A 27,206-nucleotide genomic window follows, 5' to 3' on the forward strand; every position below is an offset into this window, starting at 1 on the left:
CCACTTCTCAGTTCCTATGCTTCCTGGCTGATGTTTTGGTCACTTTTGAATGCTGGCGGTGCTTTCACTCTAGTGAGACGGAGTCTACAACCCACACAAGTGGCTCAGGTAGTGCAGCTCATCCAGGATGGCACATCAATGCGAGCTGTGGCAAGAAGATTTGCTGTGTCTGTCAGCGTAGTGTCCAGAGCATGGAGGCGCTACCAGGAGACAGGCCAGTACATCAGGAGACGTGGAGGAGGCCGTAGGAGGGCAACAACCCAGCAGCAGGACCGCTACCTCCGCCTTTGTGCAAGGAGGAGCAGGTGGAGCACTGCCAGAGCCCTGCAAAATGACCTCCAGCAGGCCACATGTGCATGTGTCTGCTCAAACGGTCAGAAACAGACTCCATGAGGGTGGTATGAGGGCCCGACGTCCACAGGTGGGGGTTGTGCTTACAGCCCAACACCGTGCAGGACGTTTGGCATTTGCCAGAGAACACCAAGATTGGCAAATTCGCCACTGGCGCCCTGTGCTCTTCACTGATGAAAGCAGGTTCACACTGAGCACATGAGCACATGTGACAGACGTGACAGAGTCTGGAGACGCCGTGGAGAACGTTCTGCTGCCTGCAACATCCTCCAGCATGACCGGTTTGGCGGTGGGTCAGTCATGGTGTGGGGTGGCATTTCTTTGGGGGGCCGCACAGCCCTCCATGTGCTCGCCAGAGGTAGCCTGACTGCCATTAGGTACCGAGATGAGATCCTCAGACCCCTTGTGAGACCATATGCTGGTGCGGTTGGCCCTGGGTTCCTCCTAATGCAAGACAATGCTAGACCTCATGTGGCTGGAGTGTGTCAGCAGTTCCTGCAAGAGGAAGGCAATGATGCTATGGACATGCCCGCCCGTTCCCCAGACCTGAATCCAATTGAGCACATCTGGGACATCATGTCTCGCTCCATCCACCAACGCCACGTTGCACCACAGACTGTCCAGGAGTTGGCGGATGCTTTAGTCCAGGTCTGGGAGGAGATCCCTCAGGAGACCATCCGCCACCTCATCAGGAGCATGCCCAGGCGTTGTAGGGAGGTCATACAGGCACGTGGAGGCCACACACACTACTGAGCCTCATTTTGACTTGTTTTAAGGACATTACATCAAAGTTGGATCAGCCTGTAGTGTGGTTTTCCACTTTAATTTTGAGTGTGACTCCAAATCCAGACCTCCATGGGTTGATAAATTTGATTTCCGTTGATCATTTTTGTGTGATTTTGTTGTCAGCACATTCAACTATGTAAAGAAAAAAGTATTTAATAAGAATATTTCATTCATTCAGATCTAGGATGTGTTATTTTAGTGTTCCCTTAATTTTTTTGAGCAGTGTATTTTAAAAATGTTTTAGCTAAACAGGTGTGCCCTGAATGATGGGTCGCCGCTGGTCAAATTGACAATGAAGGCAACTATAGTGGGACTTTGTCCTTGTGTTTCTTGGCCAGTTGTATAATTGTATTCACAAGCTAGGTTGTTTTTCAATGTTCGTTTGAGTTTGCTGCAACTGTCTGCTGCTAGGAAGACATCACAGTTGGAGATGTTCTTCATCATAGACCAGCGAGTGCCCAAGTTACCACAGTAATGGCCCGTACCTTAAAGGGTCAACCGCAAAATTCTCACCTAATGATTGTGCTTGATTTGAGCACGGATCACTCCTAAAAACATATATTCATTAACTTTGAGTCATTTATTATCATTTAAACACTCATACTTCAATTATTCTCCTTATTTGTGTGCTTCATTTCTACTTGTAATCCTTGTAAAAAAAAAAAAAATGTCAGAGTAGAGCCCTGAACTATAATAAATCAGACTTTTGTGTCAGGCTAGGCATTTTGTTGATTCTTGATGTTCAGTTGTAGAACTATTTCTGTTTTTACTACTGTATCTAAATTATTTATTTTAACATACAGTGGTTAAAAGACGCAGGTCACAAAAATGAAATGAAATTAAGCAATGACTTCTTGTTTTAGAAAACAAAGCATGCTCATCCGTATTTGTTTTTTGGGAGGTGTAATTATGTCGCAAAAATAGATTGATTTAAAAAAAATATATATATATCTGCCTGCCACAGTGGCTGGAGGACCAAAAAGTGAATTTTCCACCCTGATTAGCGAGCGTAGCAGAACCTTGCTTACTAGTATCTCGATAAATGTGTTTCCATGGTACTGACAATATCTGCACTCCATGCCTCTCGAGCGCTTTTAACGAACTCATGTTAAGGAAGTAGTCTCCAGGTAAGGTGTTTGAAGTGATGGAGGAGAGCTTTAATGGATGAGCAATGTCCGTGACCCACTTCCAGCTCAGGCCCGAATAAATCTTACCTGAATGTTTTGCTGTGGTGAAGGGGACACAGAGTGCCGTGTGGCAGCAAACACAATTGCAGGTTTGATTCTAGCTTTACAAGATGGAACAACTTCACAGAAGAACGCCTGGCATTATGGAATGCACATCGGAATGACGAATATTATGCATTTGGTTATTTGATCAGGGAGGACCGCAATGTGTTGCCACTGCAATTGTCTTGATTTTACCATGGTACTATTTCACTTATTTAGGGCCAGAACTGTTCTTGCTTCTGCTTTCCTGGAGGACAAATTCACGGATTTCATCGGTTTTAAAGCAGTGTTTAAATAATTGCTCTGAAAAAAAATAATGTTTTCCCCCCCAATCTTTCCTTTTCTTCCTCCTTTTGTCTTTCTCTGTGTATAGGGAAATGTAGTGTTGGGCGGGTACAAGTTCCACGGAGTGATCACCACCTTTGAGATGATTATGGCCGACTGCCCGGAGCTGAAGAAGATCCACTGGCGCTGCGTGGTCATCGATGAGGCCCACCGCCTCAAGAACCGCAACTGTAAACTCCTGGAGGGCCTCAAGCTCATGAACCTGGTGAGGGGGTAGCTAGCTAACTCTCTTGACCATCTGCATTGTTCTTTGTAGTCAATTCAGTTCAGCACCAGCCAAGGCTGATAGTAGCATGGATGCCCCCCCTTGGTCAAGAGGGAAGTACAGCAGAAAAATAAAAAATTTAATCAGCCAGAGTAGGATCTCTGAGTTGGATGTTGTCTTTGAGTTGTCTTTGAGTTGTCTTTGAGTTGTCTTTGAGTTGTCTTTGAGTTGTCTTTGAGTTGTCTTTGCGTTGTCTTTGCGTTGTCTTTGCGTTGTCTTTGCGTTGTCTTTGCGTTGTCTTTGAGTATCATGAAAAAAAACTATAAAACCTAACTCCTGTAGGAACACAAGGTCCTCCTGACAGGCACCCCCCTGCAGAACTCAGTGGAGGAGCTCTTTAGTCTGCTCAACTTCCTGGAGCCCCTACAGTTCCCCTCAGAGAGCCTCTTCTTGGAGGAGTTTGGAGATCTGAAGACTGAGGAACAGGTGATTTTCTCAGGGGTACTCTTTTAGGGTGGGAAAACTGTGGGGAAAAGTTGGTAACTTTCCTTGGGAATTTACAGGAATGTATAGGAAACTTGCCATGGGAATATACAGGAATCTATGGGAATGTTGATTCTTTCTCGTAGATACCCCTCAGCAATTTCCTTTTAAGCATGGTATCATACACTTAATGACAGCTAAAATGCTACTGAACAAAACAGAAAGTCTGCACTTTACATCATCAAGCAGTTTTTGAATCCGTGTTATCAAATTGTTGCTTCTGCAGATAATTTAAACATATTGTTATGAGTAGCGCCACTGTAAGTTATTGTTGTGTCTACGGCAATTTTATACATTCATTCTAATAATTTAGCAGACTGCCTTAACCTTAATTGCTCCTGTAAGTCCTTTTGGATAAGTGCCTTGCTCAAGGGCATATCGACAGATTTTTCACCTAGTTGGCTCTGGAATTTGAACCGGCAACCTTTCGGTTACTGGCCCAACGCTCTTAACTGCTAGGCTACTTGCCGCTTGGTTGTCCAGCCCAGACTAAACAAACAATTGTTTTGTCTGAGTCTAAACTTCACATATTGCTAAGTCTCATTACTGTAGACCATCAGATCCTGACCACCTCTGTCCTCTTCCCCCAGGGTCGGGGTCAATTTTAATTTAATTCAGTCAATTTTATGTACATCCAGAATTGACTGAATTGGAAATGGAATTCACACCAACCCTGCTCTCCTCTTCCTCCAGGTGAAGAAGCTTCAGGCCATCCTGAAGCCCATGATGCTGCGGCGGCTGAAGGATGACGTGGAGAAGAACCTGGCGCCCAAGGAGGAGACCATCATCGAGGTGGAGCTCACCAACATGCAGAAGAAGTACTACCGGGCCATCCTGGAGAAGAACTTCACCTTCCTGGCCAAGGGGGCCAACCAGCACAACATGCCCAACCTCATCAACACCATGATGGAGCTGCGCAAGTGTTGCAACCACCCGTACCTGATCAAAGGTATAAAATGAGTCGACGGCTGAACGAATCTGTTAACACCTGACCTGTATTCCTTCTAGCATCCATAGCCCTGTAGAGTCCTTTATATATGGACTCAGTTTAATTCCATCCTGACTTTATGGAAATGGCTTCATACCGATTTTTCTCTGACCTTCACAAGGCTCTCTACAATGCATTTTAAGTAGACCTTTTTTCTCCCTTATCTTCTCTGGACATGTCCAGGTGCGGAGGAGAAGATCCTGGATAGCTTCAGGAAAACGCACAGCCCTGATGCTTGGGACTTCCAGCTCCAGGCCATGATTCAGGCGGCGGGGAAGCTGGTGCTTATTGACAAGCTGCTGCCGAAGCTGATTGCTGGCGGCCACAAGGTGCTGGTCTTCTCCCAGATGGTGCGCTGCCTGGACATCCTGGAGGACTACCTCATCCAGAGGAGGTTAGGTTGGGGCTGAGGATAGAGTTGAGAGCGTGGCTGGGGATGGGTCTGGGGCTGCTGGACTGGGCTCAAGCTCTGCTCTGTGTGCGCGCATCACAATCCCCCTCACCCTCTGCTCTAGTCTAAAAAAAGAGTCGGACCAAGACTGCAATTGTGTTGAGTTTATCAAGTAGGGAAAAATATATGATTTTGCTGGACAGTTCCAAGAACAAGAGGAAAGGCGCATGTGTATAACAATATTAATGGCTGTCACTTTATGACATAATGATAAATCTGTGTTAGACACACATTTTTACAGGATATCTATGATCCATAGGGGATTTTATATTTATTAAGTGGAATATACAGTGTAAGAGGTGACCAAGCATTTTAATTGGAGATACAATATGAATATCGCAACAACAAAAAAATCTAAATGAAAACACAGTATGAATGAATATGTTTGAATACATAATATGTATTGTAGCGAATTCGGGGGTAGCCCGACCAGTACTCAAACCTGCGACTGTCAGCCCAACACCTTCACTGTTACGCCAAGAGATCCGAACCTCTTGACGAGGTCGTTCGGTTGAGGTTGCTACAGTATGTTCATACGTTATATGTGTGGTTCTAGGTACACCTATGAGCGCATCGACGGCAGAGTGCGGGGTAACCTGCGCCAGGCAGCGATCGACAGGTTCTGTAAGGTGGACTCGGACCGCTTTGTGTTCCTGTTGTGTACCCGTGCTGGGGGCCTGGGCATCAACCTGACCGCTGCAGACACCTGCATCATCTTCGACTCGGACTGGAACCCCCAGAACGACCTACAGGTTAGTCAACACAAAGTTCAGCACCACTTTCCGGACCTTGACTTAAACCTAGTCCTGGACTAAGAAGTGTTATACTCATTTCCTGATTTCATGCTTTCATGTTGTCCTGTGTGGCTCAGTTGATAGTGCATGGCGCTTGCAATGTCAGGATTGATTCCCTCTGGGGACACCACTGTATGTGTATGCACATACGTACGTCGCTTTGGATACAATTTCATACTGTATGAAGTGGTATAATAGCTATTTCATGTGGGCATGCAGTGTGAAATGTTTTTTTTGTACTACATTGATATTGATTACTGCGTTGTTGGATTTAGTGCTTGCAAGAAAGGCATTTCACTGTACTTGTGCACGTGACATTAAAACTTGAAACTTTGAATGCCCGTGTGAAATAACTGTTTCAAGCCGTGTGTGTGAAACTGCCACCGTTTGTGTCCCTGCCAGGCCCAAGCTCGCTGCCACCGCATCGGCCAGAGTAAAGCAGTGAAAGTGTACAGGCTGATCACCAGGAACTCCTATGAGAGGGAGATGTTTGATAAAGCCAGTCTGAAGCTGGGGCTAGACAAGGCTGTGCTGCAGGACATTAATCGAAAGGGCAGCCTCAATGGGGTGAGTGACTGCTATGATCGCCTGGTCCCATATCTGTTTGTGCTGTTTTGCCAACTCCTATTGTCATTGTCCCATCGTCATGCCAGCACAAACAGATCTAGGACTAGGTTATACAATGAAAGATGATTTCTGGATTTTCTTTGTATACAGTGAGCTCCAAAAGTATTGGGACAGCGAGACATCTTTTGTTGTTGCTTTGGCCCTGTACTCCAGCACGTCGGATTTAAAATGATACATTTTTTAATTTGAGGGTGAACCGTTGAGAAATTACAGAACTTTTTGTACATAGTCCCCCCAAATTAGGGGACCAAAAAAAAGTATTGCGACAAATTCACGTACATTGCATTTACTTTTTCCACATTTTGTTACGTTACAGCCTTATTCTAAAATTGATACATTTTTTTCCCCTCATCAATCTACATGACAAAGCAAAAACAGGTTTTTAGAAACTCCTGCAAATGTATAAAAAATGTCACCGAAATATCACATTTAAATAAGTACTCGGTACTTTGTTAAACTACCTTTTGACAGTGATTACAGCCTTGAGTCTTCTTGGGTATGACGCTACAAGTTTGGCACACCTGTATTTGGGGAGTTTCTCCCATTCTTCACTACAGCTCCTCTCAAGCTCTGTCAGGTTGGATGGGGGCGTCGCTGCACAGCTATTTTCAAGTCTCTCCAGAGATGTTCGATCTGGTTCAAGTCCGGACTCTGGCTGGGCCACTCAAGACCATTCCGAGACTTGTCCCGAAGCCACTCCTGCGTTGTCTTGACTGTGTGCTTAGGGTCGTTGTCCTGTTGGAAGATGACCCTTCGCCCTAGTCTGAGGTCCCGAGTTGGTTTTCATCAATGATCTCTCTGTACTTTGCTCCATTCATCTTTCCCTTGATCCTGACTAGTCTCCCAGTCCCTGCCACTGACAAACATCCTCAAAGCATGATGTTGCAATCACCATCCTGGCACCTGAGATGGTGCCAGGTTTCCTCCAGATGTGACGCTTGGCATTCAGGCCAAAGAGTTGAAGCTTGGTTTCATCAGACCAGAGAATCTTGTTTCTCATGGTCTGTGTCTCTTTAGGTGCCTTTTGGAAAACTCCAAGCGGGCTGTCATGTGCCTTTTACAGAGGAGCTGCTTCCGTCTGGCCACTCCACCATAAAGGCCTGATTGGTGGAGTGCTGCAGACATTGTTGTCCTTCTGGAAGGTTCTCCCATCTCCACAGAGAAACTCTGGAGCTCTGCCAGAGTGACCATCGGTTTCTCGGTCACCTCCCTGACCAAGGCCCTTCTCCCCCGATTGCTCAGTTTGGCCGGGCGGCCAGCTCTAGGAAGAGTCTTGGTGGTTCCAAACTCCTTCCATTTTAAGAAGGATGGAGGCCACTGTGTTCTTGGGGACCGTCAATGCTGCAGAAATGTTTTGGTACCCTTCCCCAGATCTGTGCCTCGACACAATCCTGTCTCGGAGCTCCTTCAACCTCATGGCTTGATTTTTGCTCTGACATGCGTAGTCAACTGTGGGACCTTGTATAGACAGGTGTGTGCCTTTCCAAATCATGTCCAATCAATTGAATTTACCACAAGTGGACTCCAATGAAGTTGTAGAAACATCTCAAGGATGGTTAATGAAAACAGGATGCACCTGAGCTCAATTTCGAGGCGTATAGCAAAGGGTCTGAATACTTATGTAAATAAGGTATTTGTCTTTATACATTTGCAAAAAAATCTAAACCTGTTCGCTTTGACATTATGGGGTATTGTGTGTAGATTGTTGAGGAAAATATAATTTAGAATAAGGCTGTAACGTAACAAACAGGGATGCAAACTAATCTTTTCTCTCTTCAGTCACATGCTGCATTCTGTTATTTGAACGTTTGGCAGAGCCTTGTATACAGCCAGTATTGCGCCAAACGGGCATCACTCGTTTGCATACAACACCCCCCCCCCCCCCCCCCCCCCAAACTTATCTCTTCGGATCAACACGAATCATGTAGGTCACGTATTTTGAATCCGAAATTAATGACCTACGTGCTTCGTGTAGATCCGATGAGAAGTTTGGGGGGGGGTTGTATGCAAAAGAGTGATGCCCATTTGGTGCAATACTGGTTGTATCCAAGGCTCAGCTCATCGTTCTAATACAGAATGCAGAAAAGACAACACATTTGCTAGTTACAGCATCAGTGCGCGCTCTGGAAAGGGTTTTTGTAATGATCAATTAGCCTTTTAAAATGATAAACTTAGATTATCTAACACAACGTGCCATTGGAACACAGGAGAGATGGTTGCTGAGAATGGGCCTCTGTTCGCCTAATGTAGATAACGCCTACGTTGAAAATAGTACATAAAGTTCGGACGCCATGTTAATCCCTTTCATGTAAACCGTTATCAACCTAGCCAAACTCCATTACTTACAATGGGGAAAATGCCAAGCAGTTTTTCAGTCGGTTAAAACTCCCTTCAATTGCCTTTAAACATCATCAAACTCATGGACTATGTAATTAAGCATGTTACCTCAATATTTTGAGTCATATTGCACTTTTGCACATTACATACCTGAATTATAGGTAAAATTGAGACATAAACGTTCGTTTTCAGAACTAGTCGTTCTCCAAGAATGAAGAAATGTCAAAGATCTCACTAATGTCACAGTCCCCCTAGCGACAGTAATTATATACATTTAATGCAAATACCTGGGAGGCAAAATAAAACCTCAAGTGTGTGTGTGTCCCATATACACATGGCATATGCTTGGGTACCACCTTGACATCTCTGATCTGCTTGCCTCAGTAAATTAATGCTAGAACTTTGGTAGCCAGGATTAGCTATGTGCATCTAGTCTCCTAATAATTGCATAACGGTGCATGTTAGACACATTATCTTTCGTTTGCATGTTTAAAACATTTTTTTTAACTGAACTTTTAACTATGCAAGTCAGTTAAGATTTGCAATGACGACCTACCCCGTCCAAACCCTAACCCGGACGACGCTGGGCCAATTGTGCGCTGCCCTTTGGGACTCCCAATCACGGCCGGTTGTGATGCAGCCTGGAAAGGAACCAGGGTCTGTAGTGACGCCTCTAGCATTGAGATGGAGTGCCTTAGACCGCTGCGCCACTCGGGAGCCCACTTGAGTGATCACATATGCCTCCGCACACACAGGTTACTTTGCCTGCTTGCAAATGTGTGCTAAAAGTGCGGATGTGTCATAATCAGAAATACTATCTTAACTCACCACCACTGAATTAGATTTTTTACAGAAAACCATGGAACCACCACTGCAATATAGGCCTACACTTAGATATAAAGGTACTATCTACAAATTAACACGATTCTTCCGCTGTCCCCATAGGAGAACCCTTTTTGGTTTCAGGTAGAACCCCTTCTGTGTCTAGGAGGAACCAAAAAGTGTTCTCCTTTGGTGACAGCCAAAGAACCCTGTTGGAACCCCTTTCTCAAAGAGTGTACTCAACAAGTTCAGTCTGTTAAGTTTACACCATTTCATTCTGTACTCAAACATCTGCCTGGTATTCAAGATGACACGCAACATAGAACCACCACCTTTGAAGGTTTTTGTCAACCTCTGCCCAGACTTAAATTGCAGTGTTCCAAGTGCCTCCACCAGGGGTGACTGTAGTATCCTCAAATGGAGAAAAAGGAGACACGAGGCACCCCACATTTTAGATCCCATGGGGTCTTTATTTTCATACTGTATGCTCTCACTCATCTCCTTTGCCATCTTCTCATGTCTTTACTTGGAACGCCATCCATACACACACTACTATAGCATCTTGCTTGCATTTCTCATGTCTTAGACATCCAGTTGAGGCCTTAGATGGATCATGTTGCACTGAGATGGGCACAGGGGTATGTGTACAGTCATTGTTAGTGTGGTGGCAAAGTAGTTGAACAGGAGAAGAGGATGTAGTTACTTGTGGAGGGAGTAAGGGGGTGGTGGATTGAGCAGCTGCAGTGAAGCTGATTGGTTGCTCTGGCTCATCACATCTTGACTAAAAGAAAGAGATTTAGTTCGACATTGCCATAGTTCAACAGCTGAAAATCTGTCATTAGCATACTCCCAGAGATAGCAATACATTGAGTATTCACTGAATGAAGTAGCCTACCCATCCCTATTTACAATTGTATTCATCAATTAAATAAATGATACTATAGCACATTCAATTTCATTATTATTGAGGACTATAGACTACTCCTGGATCTACCTTGTACAATACCGTGATCATTGAATGAAGTAGCGTACCCTTCCACATTTACAATTTAATTGATCAATTATATAAATAATACTAGCACATAGTTACATTGTTGTAGAATAGGCTACAACTGTATCCACACTATATTAGGATACCGTTGTGATTTTGTCAGGCATGATTTTAGGTCTTCGATCGAAGTTGCATGTTGTACCGCGTTTCCCTTCAGTGAAAAGTATTTATGCATCCCCGATTCAGTTTGAGTGTGAATGTGTCGGCCTAGTGACAGTGGAAAAATAAACCCATAGCTCCATCACCCAATGGCATGTAGGGGTAATGTATTACAATGTAAAATATTTATATCCTATAGCACCACGTGTGTATTCTCATTTACAATTTAATTAATCCGTTAAATAAATAATACGAGCACATTAAATTACGTTATTGTACACTAGCCTACTCTGCTATCGACACAGTAAATAATATTGCCTACGTACTTTCGACAATACTTTATCAACTCGTCATGAACAAAAAATTATTTTCAAATAAACCAAATGTGCCTCAACTTCTTATGGCTGCAATCCCGTTGACGGGATGATATGACAACAGCCAGTGAAAGTGTAGGGCGCCAAATTCAAAGCACCACAAATGATTATGTTAGGTCACCACCAACTCACAGAAATTCAGCCATTTTTCCAGCCAAAGAGATACAATTAATCACTAACCTTTGATGATCTTCATCAGATGACACTCATAGGACTTCATGTTACACAATACATATGTCTTGTTCGATTAAGTTCATATTTATATCCAAAAACCTCATGTTCAGAAAGGCCTCCAAAATATCCGGAGAAATTGCAGAGAGCCACGTCAAATAACAGAAAATACTCATCATAAACTTTGATGAAAGATACATGTTTTACATAGGATTAAAGATACACTTGTTCTTAATGCAACCGCTGTGTCAGATTTAAAAAAAAAGCTTTACGGCAAAACACAATATTCAATAATCTGAAAACAGCGTTCAGCCACAAAAGCAAGCCATACAGTTACCCGCCAAATTGTGCAGTCAACAAAACTCATAAAAAGCATTATAAATCTTCACTTACTTTTGCTGATCTTCGTCGGAATGCACTCCCAGGACTCCCACTTCCACAAGAAATGTTAGTTTTGTTCGGTAATGTCCATAATTTATGTCCAAATAGCTATTTTTGTTAGCGTGTTTGGTAAACAAATCCAACATCAGGAAGCGCGTTCACTAAAAGCTGACGAAATGTCCAAAAGTTCCGTAACAGTCAGTTGAAACATGTCAAACGAAGTATTGAATCAATCTTTAGAACGTTTTTAACATAAATCTTGAATAACGTTCCAACCGGAGAATTACATTGACTTCAGATGATCGATGGAACAGAGCTCCCTCTCATGTGAACGCGCATGGTCAAAGAATGGTCAGGTCATGGCAGACTTGACTAATTCCCCTCTCATTCGGCCCCTCTTCACAGTAGAGGCATCAGACAAGGTTCTACAGACTGTTGACATCTAGTGGAAGCCGTAGGAAGTGCAAACTCATCCATATCTCGCTGTGATTTCAATAGGATCTTGGTTGAAAATCGACCAGCCTCAGAATTCCCACTTCCTGTTTGGATTTTTTCTCAGGTTTTTGCCTGCCATATGAGATCTGTTATACTCACAGACATCGTTCGAACAGTTTTAGAAACTTCAGAGTGTTTTCTATCCAATAGTAATAATAATATGCATATATTAGCATCTGGGACAGAGTAGGAGGCAGTTCACTCTGGGCATGCTATTCATCCAAAGTGAAAATGCTGCCCCCTATCCCTAAAGTTAAAATACTGAAGTAGTTTTTTGGGGTATCTGTACTTTACTTTACTATTTATATTTTTGACAACTTTTATTTCACTACATTCCTAAATGTAGTGTACTTTTACTCCATACGTTTTCCCTGACACCCAAAAGTACTCGTTACATTTCGAATGCTTTGCAGGACAGGGAAATGGTCCAATTCACACACATTGAGAACATCCCGTGGTCATCCCTACTGCCTCTTATCTGGCAGACTCACTAAGCACAAATGCTTCGTTTGTAAATAATGTCTGAGTGTTGGAGTGTGCCCCTGGCTATCCGTAAATTTTAAAAACAAGAAAATTGTGCTGTCTGGTTTGTTTAATGTAAGGAATGTGAAATTATTAATATTTTTACTTTTGATACTTAAGTAAATTTTAGCAATTAAATGTACTGAAGTATATTTAAAACCTATTCCACTTTTTGTAATTGAAAAACATTAAGGAGTATTTGAGTTTTGTTCAGTTAAATGACTGAATTGAAATGGAATTGACCCCATCCCTGATCTGTAATTGGGTCCAGCTGATCTGAGAGCTGTTGCTATGGCTGCCTAACTAACGGGGGGGCATGGTGTCCTAAAGGCGCAGCAGATGACCAAGATTGAGGTGGAGGACCTGCTGAGGAAGGGGGCGTATGGCGCACTGATGGATGAGGAGGACGAGGGCTCCAAGTTTTGTGAGGAGGACATCGACCAGATCTTGCAGCGCCGCACCCAAACTATCACCATCGAGACAGAGGCCAAGGGCTCCACCTTCGCCAAGGTTAACACTGATCCTTATATCCCTGACCTCTAACCCCTGACCCTAATATCCAGACTGTCAATATCAAGACGGTAGGCAAGGGCTTCGCCAAAGTAAACCCCAACCTTTATACCTCTGACCTCTAACCCCTGACTAATACCCAGAACATCACCATCCAGACAGAGGATAAGGGCTCCACGTTTGTCAAGGTAAACCCTTATACCTCAGACCATTAACCTCTGACCCATATCTTGACCATCATCATCCTGACAGATCTCCACATTTGCCAAGGGTAACTCAATTATAAACCTTACCCTTCAACCTTGGTCTTTCACTTTACTGGATGGTGATTGTTTGAGATTTGATTACATTGTGCTCAACTACAATGGGGAAATTCAAGTTTGAGTGTCAAGGGCTTTTCCTTTGCCAAGGTAAACTCTACCCCTCCCTTATAGATTAAACCTTCATCCTAAAACTATCACAATCCAGGTAGTCTGTAACTATCGGAAGAAGGACATGTTAGCCAGTCACCACAAGTTTCAGTTTCCCCTGCTTTACACTCCGAGTGGGTGGTGAAAGGGAGATGCAACTCTAACCAAGGTCTGATTTCACGCCTTATCAGCTTTCTCAGCATATCTGTGTATGTTACTCGCATAGATCCAGTCAGGTTGATGTGTGTGCATGCTTTTGTTTTCCTTGTCATTTCCAGGCCAGCTTTGTGTCTTCTGGAAACAGAACTGACATTTCCCTGGACGATCCCAACTTCTGGCAGAAATGGGCCAAAATAACCGAGCTGGAGATTGACTCCAAAGCAGAGAAGGTAAGGGGAAGGGAGGGGAACTAGGGAAGGGCACTATGGGGCTACCGGTTATCCCTGACCAGGGTGTAGTCGCTCCATGGTGTTGGAGGGACTCCAGAAAAAGCCGGTCCCGCATGTCCCTGCAGATCACTCTGAATGCGGGCTAGAAAAGAAAGGGGAAGCGAAACAGTTTAAATATCTGGTACTTGTCACTCTGTTGAACAGATGTGTTGCTTTAATGAGAGAGGAAAAAACAGCATGCGAAGCAGAGGGAGGAGGAGAGGCTGCAGTTGAATTAATTCTGTGTGGTGTATATTACAGCTTGCTGTGTGTGGTGTGTGTGTGTTGCGTATGAATTTTGTGCCCGGGGGGGGGGGGGGGGGGGGGGGTGTACAGTTGACGTCGGAAATTTACGTACACCTTAGCCAAATACATTTAAACTGTTTTTCACAATTCCTAACTTTTAATCCTAGTAAAAATTCCCTGTTTTAGGTCAGTTAGGATCACCACTTTATTTTTAAGTATGTGAAATGTCAGAATAATAATAGAGAATTATTTTATTTCATTTTTTATTTATTTCATCACATTCCCAGTGGGTCAGAAGTTTAGATGCTACCAAATACTAATTGAGTGTATTTCCTTTAAATTGTTTAACTTGGGTCAAATGTTTTGGGTATCCTTCCACAAGCTTCCCACAATAGGTTGGCACATTCCTCCTGACAGAGCTGTTGTAACTGAATCAGGTTTGTAGGCCGCCTTGCTCGCACCCGCTTTTTTAGTTCTGCCCACAAATTTTCTATATGAATGAGGTCAGGGCTTTGTGATGGCGACTCCATACCTTGACTTTGTTGTCCTTAAGCCATTTTGCCACAACTTTGGAAGTATGCTTGGGGTCATTGTCCATTTGTCCAAGACTGAGGTCTTGAGATGTTGCTTCAATATATCCACATCATTTTCTATTTTGTGAAGTGCACCAGTCCCTCCTGCAGCAAAGCACCCTCACAACATGATGCTGCCACCTCCGTTCTTCAGCTTGCAAGCATCTCCCTTTTTCCTCTTTTTCCCTTTTCCTCCAGATGGTCATTATGGCCAAACAGTTCTATTTTTTTCATCAGACCAGAGGACATTTCTCCAAAAAGTACAATCTTTGTACAAATGTACAAAATGTGCAGTTGCAAACCATAGTCTGGCTTTTTTATGGCGGTTTTGGAGCAGTGGCTTCTTCCTTGCTGAGCGGTCTTTCAGGTTATGTTTATATAGGACTCGTTTTATTGTGGATATAGATACTTTTGTACCCGTTTCCTCCAGTATCTTCACAAGGTCCTTTGCTGTTGTTCTGATATTGATTTGCACCTTTCGCACCAAAGCACATTCATCTCTAGGAGACAGAATACGTCTCCTTCCAGAGCGGTATGACGGCTGCGTGGTCCCATGGTGTTTATACGTGCACGCTATTGTTAGTACAGATGAACAGGCGTTTGGAAATTGCTCCCAAGGATGAACCAGAATTGTGGAGCTCTACAATTTTTTTGCTGAGGTCTTGGCTGATTTCTTTTGATATTCCCATGATGTCAAGCAAAGAGGCACTGAGTTTGAAGGTAGGCCTTGAAATACATCCACAGGTACACCTCCAATTGACTCAAATGATGTCAATTAGGCTATCACAAGCTTCTAAAGCCATGACATCATGTTCTGGAATTTTCCAAGCTGTTTAAAGGCACAGTGAACTTAGTGTATGTAAACTTCTGACCCACTGGAATTATGATACAGTGAATGATAAGTGAAATAATCTGTCTGTAAACAATTGTTGGAAAAATTACTTGTCATCCACAAAGTCGATGTCCTAACCGACTCGCCAAAACTATAGATTGTTAACAAGAAATTTATGGAGTGGTTGAAAAATTAGTTTTAATGACTCCAACCTAAGTGTATGTAATCTTCCGACTTCAACTGTAATGTACGTTTTTGGGGGCCTGAGTATGTGGTTTTAGCAGTGTTTGTACACTTATGTATAGGCCTACATCTTGACTTTTCTGCGCATGGATTTGTTTGGCATCCGTACACAGTATGTGTGCTGTGCATGGGTTCATATAATGTCTGTATGGCTAGATGAACTGTGTGTCCATAAATCCTTCAGTAAAGCCAGAATATGAACTACCACCCCCTCTCCCTCACAGGAGAGCCTGGTGATTGATACGCCTCGTGTGAGGAAGCAGACTCGTCACTACAACTCGTTCGAAGACGACGAGCTGATGGAGTTCTCTGAGCTGGACAGCGACTCAGAAGAGAGGCCCTGTCGCACCCGCCGCTTCAGCGAGAGGAGCAGACGCTACCTCCGCGCCGACTGCTTCCGCGTCGAGAAGAACCTGCTCATATTCGGGTTATTTTATCACATCTAACATTCCCCAGTCACACTTTCATTGTGCCATACTGTAATAATTATTGTGAAATGTAAGTGCTCTCTCACTGGCTTAAGTACCCTCAAATTGTACCTTAGTAAGCACTCTGACGCTTCGAACACACCGACTGCGTCATTGCGTTTCGATACACCAGAAGTACATTCATTTCCAATGGAACGCTGCATTTGCCTTGCAGCATTGCGTTGCAGAGGCAGTTGCAGTGCGTTCTGTGTGGTGCATACGTTCGATAAATCGAACGTATGCATCAAATTGTATGAGTGGACTTGACAGAAAGTAGCAAAATATGAATGTAGATTTTTTTTTTGCACACATTCAGTAAAAATTTGGGATTACATAAAAACAGTTTGATTGCATCATTTCTTTACATTTTTTATTTATTTATTTGCCAAGTATATTATTTATTCGATGACATCCTCAAATTAATTGTGAGAGCCTATAATATAATTTCCCTCAAATGCAGTTTTGGAGCGAAATGCAATAATAAATAGTCAAGATAGGCAGAGTAGGCTCTTTCAACAATGAGACCAACGTTGAGGAAGGTGGTCTTGATCGCGCTGTTGGGCCGGGACCAGCCCCGCCGAAAGCTAGCTAACGCTAACTAGCCACAAGCTCACTACTAAACTGACCTGGCAATCCTACTATCGTGGACACTTGTCTCCAAGCAGCATTTTTTGTGTTTATGTCCCTGTAGCTGTCAGCAGTTGTGTCAAAAAGACACGGTTTTGAGGATACTGCGAAAATGATTCTCTCCTCCATGTGAGAGGAGAGAATAAGAGCGTCTGCTAAATGACTTAAATGTAAATGTAATGTGTCCAACCGCATGCGACCATTTGCAAAAGGTACCTGCATCAGTATAGTTGCCTAGCTGCGCAAAATGTTATGCAGCAGTGATGCAATGTTGCAGTCGGTGTGTTCGAAGCGTTACTGGCTACTGCGGAGTTAGTGGGCCAGTGTTTCCCAATCATCTCCTTGAGTAACCCCCAGCCAGTACCATTTATTTGACATATTCCGGGACTAGCACAACTGATTCAATTGGTCAACTAATCACCAAGCCCCTCATTAGTTGAATCAGGTGTGCTAGTTGTGGAATACATCAAATACAGTCCCTGCCAAATATATTGGCACCCCTGCACTTTTTTTTAAAGGCCCAGTGCAGTCAAAAACGTGATTTTCGTGTGTTTTTTAATCTGTTTTTCCAGCTCTTTTATTGTAAGAGCTGTTAGAAAAGACCACCTGAAATTTCAGCCTGTTTTGGTGGGATGAAGTTTTGGCCCATCGAAAAGAGGGTTCCAAACCACTCTGCCAATAACGGGTCGTTTTCAGTTTTCCCCTCCCCACTCAGACCACATCCAGACAGTCTTAGCAAAGTTCTTGCTCGAGAATTGTTTTTGTTTCTTTTAGACCATTTTAATTGAAAATAATCAGTAAGGTACTTAATTGTTACCCAGAAATTATAGGTCTCTGGGTCTCTGTTGAAGGTTGGTCTTCCAGCAGGACAAAACAAACTAAACACACATCAGAAGCACACTTGAATGGTTCAAGAAGAAGCACTGGACCGTTCTTGAGTGTCCAGCGACGAGTCCAGATCTGAATCACATCCATAACCTATGGCAAGAGCTGAAAACAGTGGTTAGTGGAGGGCACCCCTCAAACATTGACGAATTAGAGCAGTTTTGCTGCTTAAAAGTGGGCCAAAAACGCAGGCTCTGCAGCCAAGTACTAGCTCCGGGGTGCCAGTAATTTTGTCCATTTGTCTTTATTTTCAAAAGTAAAATTGTAAGCAATTTTTGATATTTTTTTTTGAAGAAATATGGAATTCTTTAAGAAAAGTGCAAGGGTGCCAATATGTTTGGCTGCAACTATGTGGCACTGGCTGGGGGTATTCAAGGAGAGGTGGGGACTCGATGAGAGCCTAATGCAGTAAGCTACATTAGAGTACAGTTTTATTTATTGTATCCCGGTGACTCGGACACTTTTTTGTGGTGTATCTGTGCTCATGCCACCCGCTCCATCTCTCTGTGTGTGTCCACACAGCTGGGGTCGCTGGAAGGACATCCTGACCCACGGGCGCTTCAAGTGGCAACTGGGTGAGCGTGACATGGAGGTGCTGTGCCGGGCACTGCTGGTCTACTGCGTGCGTCACTACATGGGCGATGACAAGATCAAGAGCTTTATCTGGGACCTCATCACACCTGCCAAGGATGGCCATAAACAAGACCTGCAGAACCATTCTGGTGAGAGATTCACTTACATCCCCTCCAAACAAGCTGCCATTCACTCATATGGCCGTGTGGAGGAAAGAGGACTGGCAAAATGGCTAGTTATGTTGACAACACTCAAATTAATAATCAAGGTCTAAAAAGCAACTCGTAGTGCCAGAGTTTCTCATTGTGGTCTATAAAGCAGATTCCTGACTGAATGGCCCCTGAGGGCTTGAATCCTTGCTCAGCATCTTGTATCGACTCTATCTATCCCTTAACTTTTGTTAATTTGAGTGCTTTGATGACTCCAAATAACTGTAGCCGTAGCTTCAACTCTAATCCCCAAATATGTGCTTTAATGTGGACTGGTGTGCTACTGATGATTGCTAGATGTAAGATGATTGCTTGGTATTGCTCTCAAACCCTACCTTTCCACAAGCAGGCCTGTCGGCCCCAGTGCCCAGGGGACGCAAGGGTAAGAAGCTAAAGAACCAGCTGAGCGTGCCCGAGATGAAGCATGCAGACTGGCTTGTCAACTGCAACCCAGAGGTAGTGCTACAGGACGACAGCTACAAGAAACACCTCAAGCAGCACTGCAACAAGTGAGTCTCCCATTACTCACGATTCACCTTCAGCTGTTGGTGAACCTCGTCATGTTCTCCTCTGACTAATAGGATTCCTAAGGTTTCTAAATCTACAAAGTCTAGCTTGAAAAGAAACATACAACATCTAGATGGTTTGAAATTATGATTTCAAGTGCTGAGGCCAAGGGAGTTTTATGCTAGATTTACTTTTTGTGCCAGATTTATTTTGCATTTGCTCCTTTTTTAAGTTTTATGTTTTAGCTTTGTGTGTTTTCTCTTCCTGAAAAAACTGGTGCAAACTTTGCACCTGGTAAAACAGTTGCTGTGTCCAATAACAGAACGACGAACGAGTGGTCCATGTGTTGTGTTATGTGTTGTGCCAAGGGTACTTCTGAGGGTGAGGATGCTGTACTACCTCAAGGCGGAGGTCCTGGGAGAAACTGCTGCTCAGTTCCTGGAGGGCATCCATGCCAGGTACAGAGTGGGCACCATGAGGGCACCCATTAATCATGCCACTTACTATATACACTGATGAACTTGTTGATACATGAAGGGCTAGTTCCTTGAACACAGATCATGCCTATTCCTGTACTCAAAAGCACTTTCATTGCAGATTCTCCATTGAGCATGCTTTTTAATCCAGAAGTAGGACAATCTTGTCCGGGAAACCAGCCCAAAGTAAATGGCTGATTTGTTTGTGTGTGTAATCTGTGCAGTAAACTGGAGGTGGCACTGCCTGATATTGACTACATCGAGATCCCAGCAGGCTGGTGGGATGCAGAGGCGGATAAGTCTCTCCTCTTAGGAGTGCACAAACACGGTAATCCTTTAGTCTAGGGTCTCCTGCTTATCAAGGCCCTAATTTGATCAATTTCAAAGGATCTTACATCAACCTTGTTCTGAGAGAATTTCAGGGTGTGCAAGTTTGGTTCCAGCACTAAAACACCTGAATCAACTAGTCCAAGTCCTGATCAGTCGATTAGCTGAGTCAGGTTTTAAGCCTGTAGCTCGCTCTGTAAATATTGGATTAGGATTGGTAATTACTGGCCTACCGTATATCAGTTATTGGTCATTGATTTAATTGATCATACATTTAAAATTGATAGTACATTTCAGTCTAAAGCCACTTCCATCATCACCATCTGCGCTCTTGCTATGTGTCCTCAGGGTATGAGCGATACAATGCCATGCGGGCCGACTCAGAGCTATGCTTCTTGGAGCGGGTGGGCATGCCTGACGTCACGGCGCTCTCAGCCGAGCAGAGTGGAGGAGAGGTGGTGGCTGACCTCACTGACAGGCAAGAAACCACCCCCGCCTTACCGTAGGGCACAAGTCTCATTTTAAAGGATTGCCCCCAAAATAACAGCATACAGTAATATCCACAGTACCAAATCTCAGGTGCTGTGTAGAAATGTGAATGTCAATCAATGCCTTTAAGCCCCAAAATTGAATGTATCAGCAATACCTCGATCTAGTTCCCCTAAATATATTAATACATCCTGGGTGGTCATGCTGAGTCTGGTGATGGAGAAAGTGATTTAACTTTGTGGTCTTTATCTTGATTGTTAATGTTTAGTGCTTGCAAAAGTGATGATGTGAAAGACGATCCTGAATGCAATCTGGAGGAGGGAGGAGTGGAAAAGGTTGATAATAAGGTATGGACTCTCGAGTGACTCGGCTAAATGAAAATGGGATTCAATTATTTCATATCTTTAAAGGTCGAGTTGTTATGTTGTATCGTCTATTTTTGCTCCAAAAGGATGAAACCAGCTCCAGTAATGATGCAATGGACAAGCATGACAGTGTTGGTCAAGGTGAGTGTTCATCTACCTTTCAACTTTCATTTTTGCATAAAACACCTTACAAACTGGAGAATCTGTGAGTGCATATAGATTTTAGTGGTTTTGCCAACTCCAAGTTCCACCTAGTTCATTTTCTGCAAGTGTTCTTGTGGGTTATTCTACGAGGTAGGTAATATAATTTTGTCAAAAATATATTTTTCACATAATTGTAAGAATTTGTCATAAAAAGCATATGATTAACAAGCATAGATCTGATGCTGTTACTTTGCAGACACACTCTCAGTGGAGATGGTCCAGGAGAGCTTTGGCCAGGAGGGCATGGAGCTAAAGGGTCGCCCTCTGTGGCCGGCCGGCCCTGCCCTTACGGCCAGGCTACGTCGCCTCATCACGGCCTACCAGCGCTTCATGCGGCGTGAGCCGCTGCGCCACGACTTCCTGCTACCTGAAGGGCTGGGGGCAGGCCTGGGGACGATGTCCTGGCAGCTGGGGGAGGAGATTAGGCGTTGCTCGGTGGCCGCCGCCGAACCTGACCCTCTCTTCCTGGAGTGGCAGAGAAGGTGGGTGATGATGTCAGAGCAAAGGTGGGTGATGTCATTGATCCCCTACGTTATGTGCTGCTCTGTCCTTTTCCCTTTCGGTTCCTAGCTCCTTACACCCCTCTGTTCACCGATATGTAAGGCATGGTTATATCAATACGAGGATGTCTCCTGCTAGCTCTACAATAAGCTAGGTGGAACTATCACTATTTACCTTTCACAAAACATATCCTTCAAGATCTGTGAACACCTGCTATGCTAGAGGAAGAATTGGACTGGTTCATTATCTATGCCCCTAAAATATGGTGCATGTCAAAGACCTAATGTAAAATTATTTGGATTAAGACATTTGACTTCAATGGGGAAATGTCTTACTGGAACCAGACTGCTTTTGTGTATGATACCCACAACTGACTTGTGGCTTCCATGTACTGCAGTCACATGTCAGTGCATGTGACTGCAGATCAAAGGTTGATGGTAGGCCTGTGTTTTTGTGAGCAGGTGGACACGGCGTGAGCAAGCAGATTTCTACCGCACCGTGTCGTCGTTCGGTGTGGTGTACGACCCGGAGAAGAAAACATTAGACTGGAGTCCTTTCCGCTCCTTTGCCCGGTTGGAGAGGAAGACCGACGAGAGCCTGGAGAGATACTTCAGTAGCTTTGTGTCCATGTGCCGCAGCGCCTGCAGATTGCCCCCCAGGAAGGACGAAGGTAACGACTCAATAGGAGGTAAAGCAAGAGAGCTTGCCCTTAAAGGTGCAATAAGAAGGGAATAACCGGAAATCAGGTATCTTCCAACCAGGATTTCTGGATAACCTCAGAATTTTTGGAAAGTACCAGAATTTGTCACCCTAGGGAATGCCATAATGTACACTGAACAAAAATATAAACGCAACATGTAAAGTGCTGGTCCAACATTTTAAAGTGCTGTTTGTAATAAAGGTATTTTGTGGGGTAAAACTCAATTCTGATTGGCTGGGACTGGTTCCCCAGTGGGTGGGCCTTTCTCCCAAGTGGATGATCACATATTATAAACAAATAATCTGAACTAAAAACTCCACACTTTAAAATTTCTGTGTGTCCTTGACAATCGCTAATCAATATCCAGAAACTACACACATTCTCTCTTTTGTGGCATCAATGTGAGGGTTTATGTTGTTGCAGTAGTCTAGTGTGTGGTGTGGGGATAATGACAAGTGTACCTGGTCTCAGTTGGGTTCGCACTGCACAAAAAATGAAGCAAACTGAAAATTGGCTTTTTTAGACCTTTTATTGAACTAGGCAAGCCAGTTAAGAACAAATACTTATTTTACAATGACTGCCTATCCTGCCAAACCGGACGACGCAGGGCTAATTGTGCACCGCCCTATGGGACTCCCAATCACGGCCGGTAGTGATACAGCCTGGAATCGAACCAGGGTCTGTAGTGACCCCTCTAGCACTGAGATGCAATGCCTTAGACCACTGCACCACTCGGGCTGAAAGGGACCAATTTTCACGCTAATTGATCATCCCAAATCTAGCATGAATCATTGGATTTGTAGTGCTATGCTGACGTTGCCTCCCTTTCGTGGCACGTGTTTCTTGGCAACCACCCTGCACTTGCCACTTGCTCACTCTTTGACTAAAGCCAGCGAGAAACTTGCTTGTGTACTTTTGTGCTATGAAACTAAATAAATACTGCACTCTGAACCACAAAACGTATTTGCTATATTCAAGATAGTGTAGTTAGACAAAGCAAGGAAAGTATTTACGTGATGTAGTTTTATTGAGATTTGCAGCTGTTGTTGGTTAGTAATGCGTCCTGCAACCTTCTAAAAACGACTTACTTAACCTTTAACAATAGTCTCAGCCAAAGGAATGTGTCTTAAAGGGATAGTTCACTATTTAGCTTATTTTAGCTGTGCTTTGAAAAGCATGGTGATAGATTTGACATGATTAGTATTATTTATACTGTAGTAGTGACATTGCAATGGTGTGATTTTAATTATACAGTTTATACGAAAGTAAGCCCTCCTTCTGTCTGTCAGGGCCTCTGGACCACAACCTGTTTGTGGAGCCCATCACAGAGGAGCGAGCAGCACGCACCCTCTACCGCATCGAGCTGCTGCGCAAGGTCAGGGAGCAGGTGCTGCGCCACCCACTGCTGGGCTCGCGACTGCAGCTGTGTCGGCCTAGCCTCTACCTGCCTGTGTGGTGGGAGTGTGGCAAGCATGACCGCGACCTCCTGATTGGAGCGGCCCGCCACGGCCTCAGCCGCACTGACTGCTACATCCTCAATGACCCGCAGCTATCTTTCCTGGATGCCCATCGCAACTACGTCCAGAAGGAGAATCACCAGGGCTACCAACCCAGTGTGCACCACGCAGGCATGGCCCCCTCACCGCACCACCACCCCTGCTGCATCTATGAGACGGGCCTCGGCCAATGCCACTCTCCCCAGCCGCCGGAGTACGGTCACCCAGCCATCCCCTCCTCGTCGATCCACTTCCATTCTCACCCGAACGTCCACGGTCACCCACCAGAGATAGTGGGCATGGGCCCCGGTGGCAGCCTAGGTATGGTGTCTGGGCCAAGGGAGGGCTTCCTGGTTTGCCCTCCTCTGGATGAGTCATTGGAACTGGCATCACTGCAGCATGAGGGCCTGGCCTCAGATTCCCTCCATGGCAAGTCTGCCAAGGAGGCCTTCAACGGGTTCCCCTTCAACTCAGCGCAGGGCGGCCAGAGCATGCTCAACTCGTATGGTGTGCAGGCGGAGCTGACCAGCGAGCAGTCGGCTGACATGGACCCAATCATCTCAGGCAAGCTGCGCAGCGACGTGCTGGTGGGCTCCTCGGAAGAGAATGGCCTTATGGCTCCCTTGCTGGAGCTGGAACAGGAGCTGCAGGCGCCCTGGGAGAGCACGGACCACACAGGCACAGCAGACGTCGTGGGCATGTTCAACGAGGCCGACCCCATCCTGGGGGCACCAGCCCTTGATACAGAGTTCCTGGACACAGAGGAGCAGCCGGGAGACGGGGGAAGGGAGGACGGAGCAGGGGGAGTGCTTGACGACTGCCTAGGTATACCCTCATCCCGGAGCGGCCCAGGGGAGCCGCTGCCCTCCAGTTTCATGCTGTTCAAGAACATTGACGTGAGCGAGGAGGAGCCTGCTGCAGAGCACACAAACCTCTCCGCCAGCCCGCTTCCTTCCTACATCCCCCCTCCGCACCTGTCGCTGTCCCATCTGACCTTGCACCCCCACCACCACAACCAGGGTGATGTCGAGCAGCCAGAGAAGTTGAGTGACTCGGACACTGTCGCCCACGTGCCCAGCCCCGACGAGAGGGAGGCAGAGAGGGATGTGTCCTTTCAGTTTGACAAGGAGATGTCTGTGGACAGTCCAAGTCTGGTGGGGCTGGAGCAGGGCCTGGACCCCTCATGTATACCATGCGAGGACACTCTCCAAGAGGAGCCCTGCTATGGGATGGGAATGGGCTCTCCAGTGGAGTCATGTCAGGTGGCTCTAGAGAGGCCAGGAGAAGAGACTTTAGAAAGGGACACGCCCTTAGGGCCAGTTGAGGGGCTTCTAGAGGGACAGGTAGAAGAACCCTTGGAGATATCGCCCATGGATTCCCAGGAGGAGGAACCAGTGGATGGGCCTCTGGAAGACTTCGGTAAAGACAAAGCACCAGAAGGACCATTCACAGGGCCGTTGGAGCAGTACGACGTAGAACCAGAAGCTGACTTCGAGGGGCCTGCCGAAGCAGAGAGCACTTTAAGCGAACACACACTCCCCACTGTTGACGCTACAGACACTCTGCCCCCATCCTCCTCAGTCCCCAGGCCCCAGCCTGAGCCACCACTGTCCCCACGTGTGGTGGGAGTGACACAGATCAAACTTGAGTTCCCTCTGGACCCAGAGAGCTCTGAGAGCAAGTCAGACATACTGGAGCCTGACAGCACTGTCCTCACGCCCAAACTGGAGCAGACAGAGGTGCTGCTGGAAGTGAAGGACAAGATCAAGGAGGAGAGGCCCCAAACTCCAGGTAATGAAGGTAGTTTTACATGCATCCAAAATAGTAATATGACCTGGACAAAAGTAAGGTTCTGTGTGTGTGTACGCGCACAGTACCAGTCAAAGGTTTGGACACACCTACTCATTCAAGGGTTTTTCTTATTTTTTTTACTATTTTCTACATTGTAGAATAGTGTTGAAGACATCAAAACTATGAAATAACACATGGAATCATGTAGTAACCAAAAAAGTGTTAAACAAATCAAATATTTTTTCATTCTTCAAAGTAGCTACCCTTTGCCTTGATGACAGCTTTGCACACACTTGGCATTCTCTCAACCAGCTTCACCTGGAATGCTTTTCCAACAGTCTTGAAGGAGTTCCCACATATGCTGTGTACTTGTTGGCTGCTTTTCCTTCACTCTGTGGTCCAACTCATCCCAAACCATCTCAATTGGTTTGAGGTCGGGTGATTGTGGAGGCCAGTTCATCTGATGCAGCACTTCTTTACTCTCCTTCTTGGTCAGAAATGCCTTACACAGCCTGGAGGTATGTAAGGCAAACCAGATGGGATGGCGTATCGCTGTGGTAGCCATGATGGTTAACCTCTCTAGGGTACGTGCGACGTTAGCGTCCCACCTCTTCAACAGTCAGTGAAATTGCAGGGCGCCAAATTCAAAACAACAAATCTCATAATTAAAATTCCTCAAACATACATGTATTTTACACCATTTTAAAGATATACTTGTAGTAAATCCAGCCACAGTGTCCGATTTCAAAAAGGCTTTATGACAAAAGCAAACCAAACGATTATGTTAGGTGAGTGCCTATTCACAGAATAACACAGCCATTTTTCCAGCCAAAGAGAGGATTCACAAAAAGCAGAAATATAGATAAAATTAATCACTAACCTTTGATCTTCATCAGATGACACTCATAGGACTTCATGTTACACGATACATGTATGTTTTGTTCGGTAAAGTTCATATTTATATCCAAAAATCTGAGTTTACATTGGCGCATTACGTTCAGAAGTTCCAAAACATCCGGTGATTTTGCATAGAGCCACATCAATTTACAGGAATACTCATAATAAACATTGCTAAAAGATACAACTGTTATGCATTGGATTTTAGATGCACTTCTCCTTAATGCAACCGCTGTGTCAGAATTCAAAAAAGCTTTACGGAAAAAGCAAACCATGCAATAATCTGAGGTCGGCGCTCAGAGCCCAATGAAGACACAAATATAGCCGCCATATTATGCAGTCAACAGAAGTCAGAAGTAACAATATAAACATTCACTTACCTTTGATGATCTTCATCAGAATGCACTCCTAGGAATCCCAATTCCACAATAAATGTTTGTTTTGTTCGATAATGTCCATCATTTATGTCCAAATTCCTCCTTGTTGTTCTAGCGTTCAGTACACTTTCCAAACTCACGACGCGCGGGCAGGTCCAGCAAAAAGTACGGACAAAAAGTAAAAAAAAGTAATATTACAGTCCGTACAAACATGACAAACGAAGTATTGAATCAATCTTTAGGATGTTTTTAACATAATTCTTCAATAATGTTCCAACCGGAGTATTCCTGTGTCTTCAGAATTGCGATGGAACAGAACTCGCTCTCACGTGAACGCGCATGGTCACTTCATGGCAGACCTGACTCATTCCTTTCTCCTTCGGCCCCACTAAACAGTAGAGGCATCAGACAAGGTTCTAACGACTGTTGACATCTAGTGGAAGCCTTAGGAAGTGCAACATTACCAATATCCCACTGTATCTTCAATAGGAGCTGAGTTGAAA

At 44.7% G+C, this 27,206-nt stretch overlaps 1 protein-coding gene across 1 annotated transcript in view; it reads left to right on the forward strand.

Annotated features, from left to right (window-relative positions):
- LOC120065560 (chromodomain-helicase-DNA-binding protein 6-like) overlaps positions 1–27,206 on the forward strand; it is a 69,935-nt gene that overhangs the window by 33,187 nt on the left and 9,542 nt on the right. The window contains exons 11-29 of the mRNA XM_039016625.1: positions 2,740–2,916; positions 3,259–3,402; positions 4,153–4,408; positions 4,631–4,841; positions 5,455–5,650; positions 6,095–6,259; positions 12,902–13,081; positions 13,770–13,880; positions 16,037–16,239; positions 18,314–18,513; positions 18,923–19,082; positions 19,449–19,538; positions 19,781–19,884; positions 20,232–20,361; positions 20,641–20,719; positions 20,824–20,878; positions 21,138–21,423; positions 21,904–22,112; positions 23,432–25,429. Coding sequence (XP_038872553.1) covers positions 2,740–2,916; positions 3,259–3,402; positions 4,153–4,408; positions 4,631–4,841; positions 5,455–5,650; positions 6,095–6,259; positions 12,902–13,081; positions 13,770–13,880; positions 16,037–16,239; positions 18,314–18,513; positions 18,923–19,082; positions 19,449–19,538; positions 19,781–19,884; positions 20,232–20,361; positions 20,641–20,719; positions 20,824–20,878; positions 21,138–21,423; positions 21,904–22,112; positions 23,432–25,429 — 4,954 coding nt within the window. The remainder of the gene's footprint in view (positions 1–2,739; positions 2,917–3,258; positions 3,403–4,152; positions 4,409–4,630; positions 4,842–5,454; positions 5,651–6,094; positions 6,260–12,901; positions 13,082–13,769; positions 13,881–16,036; positions 16,240–18,313; positions 18,514–18,922; positions 19,083–19,448; positions 19,539–19,780; positions 19,885–20,231; positions 20,362–20,640; positions 20,720–20,823; positions 20,879–21,137; positions 21,424–21,903; positions 22,113–23,431; positions 25,430–27,206) is intronic.

Source organism: Salvelinus namaycush, chromosome 20 (genome assembly GCF_016432855.1).
Source record: "Salvelinus namaycush isolate Seneca chromosome 20, SaNama_1.0, whole genome shotgun sequence".
NCBI classification, from domain to species: Eukaryota; Metazoa; Chordata; class Actinopteri; order Salmoniformes; family Salmonidae; genus Salvelinus; species Salvelinus namaycush.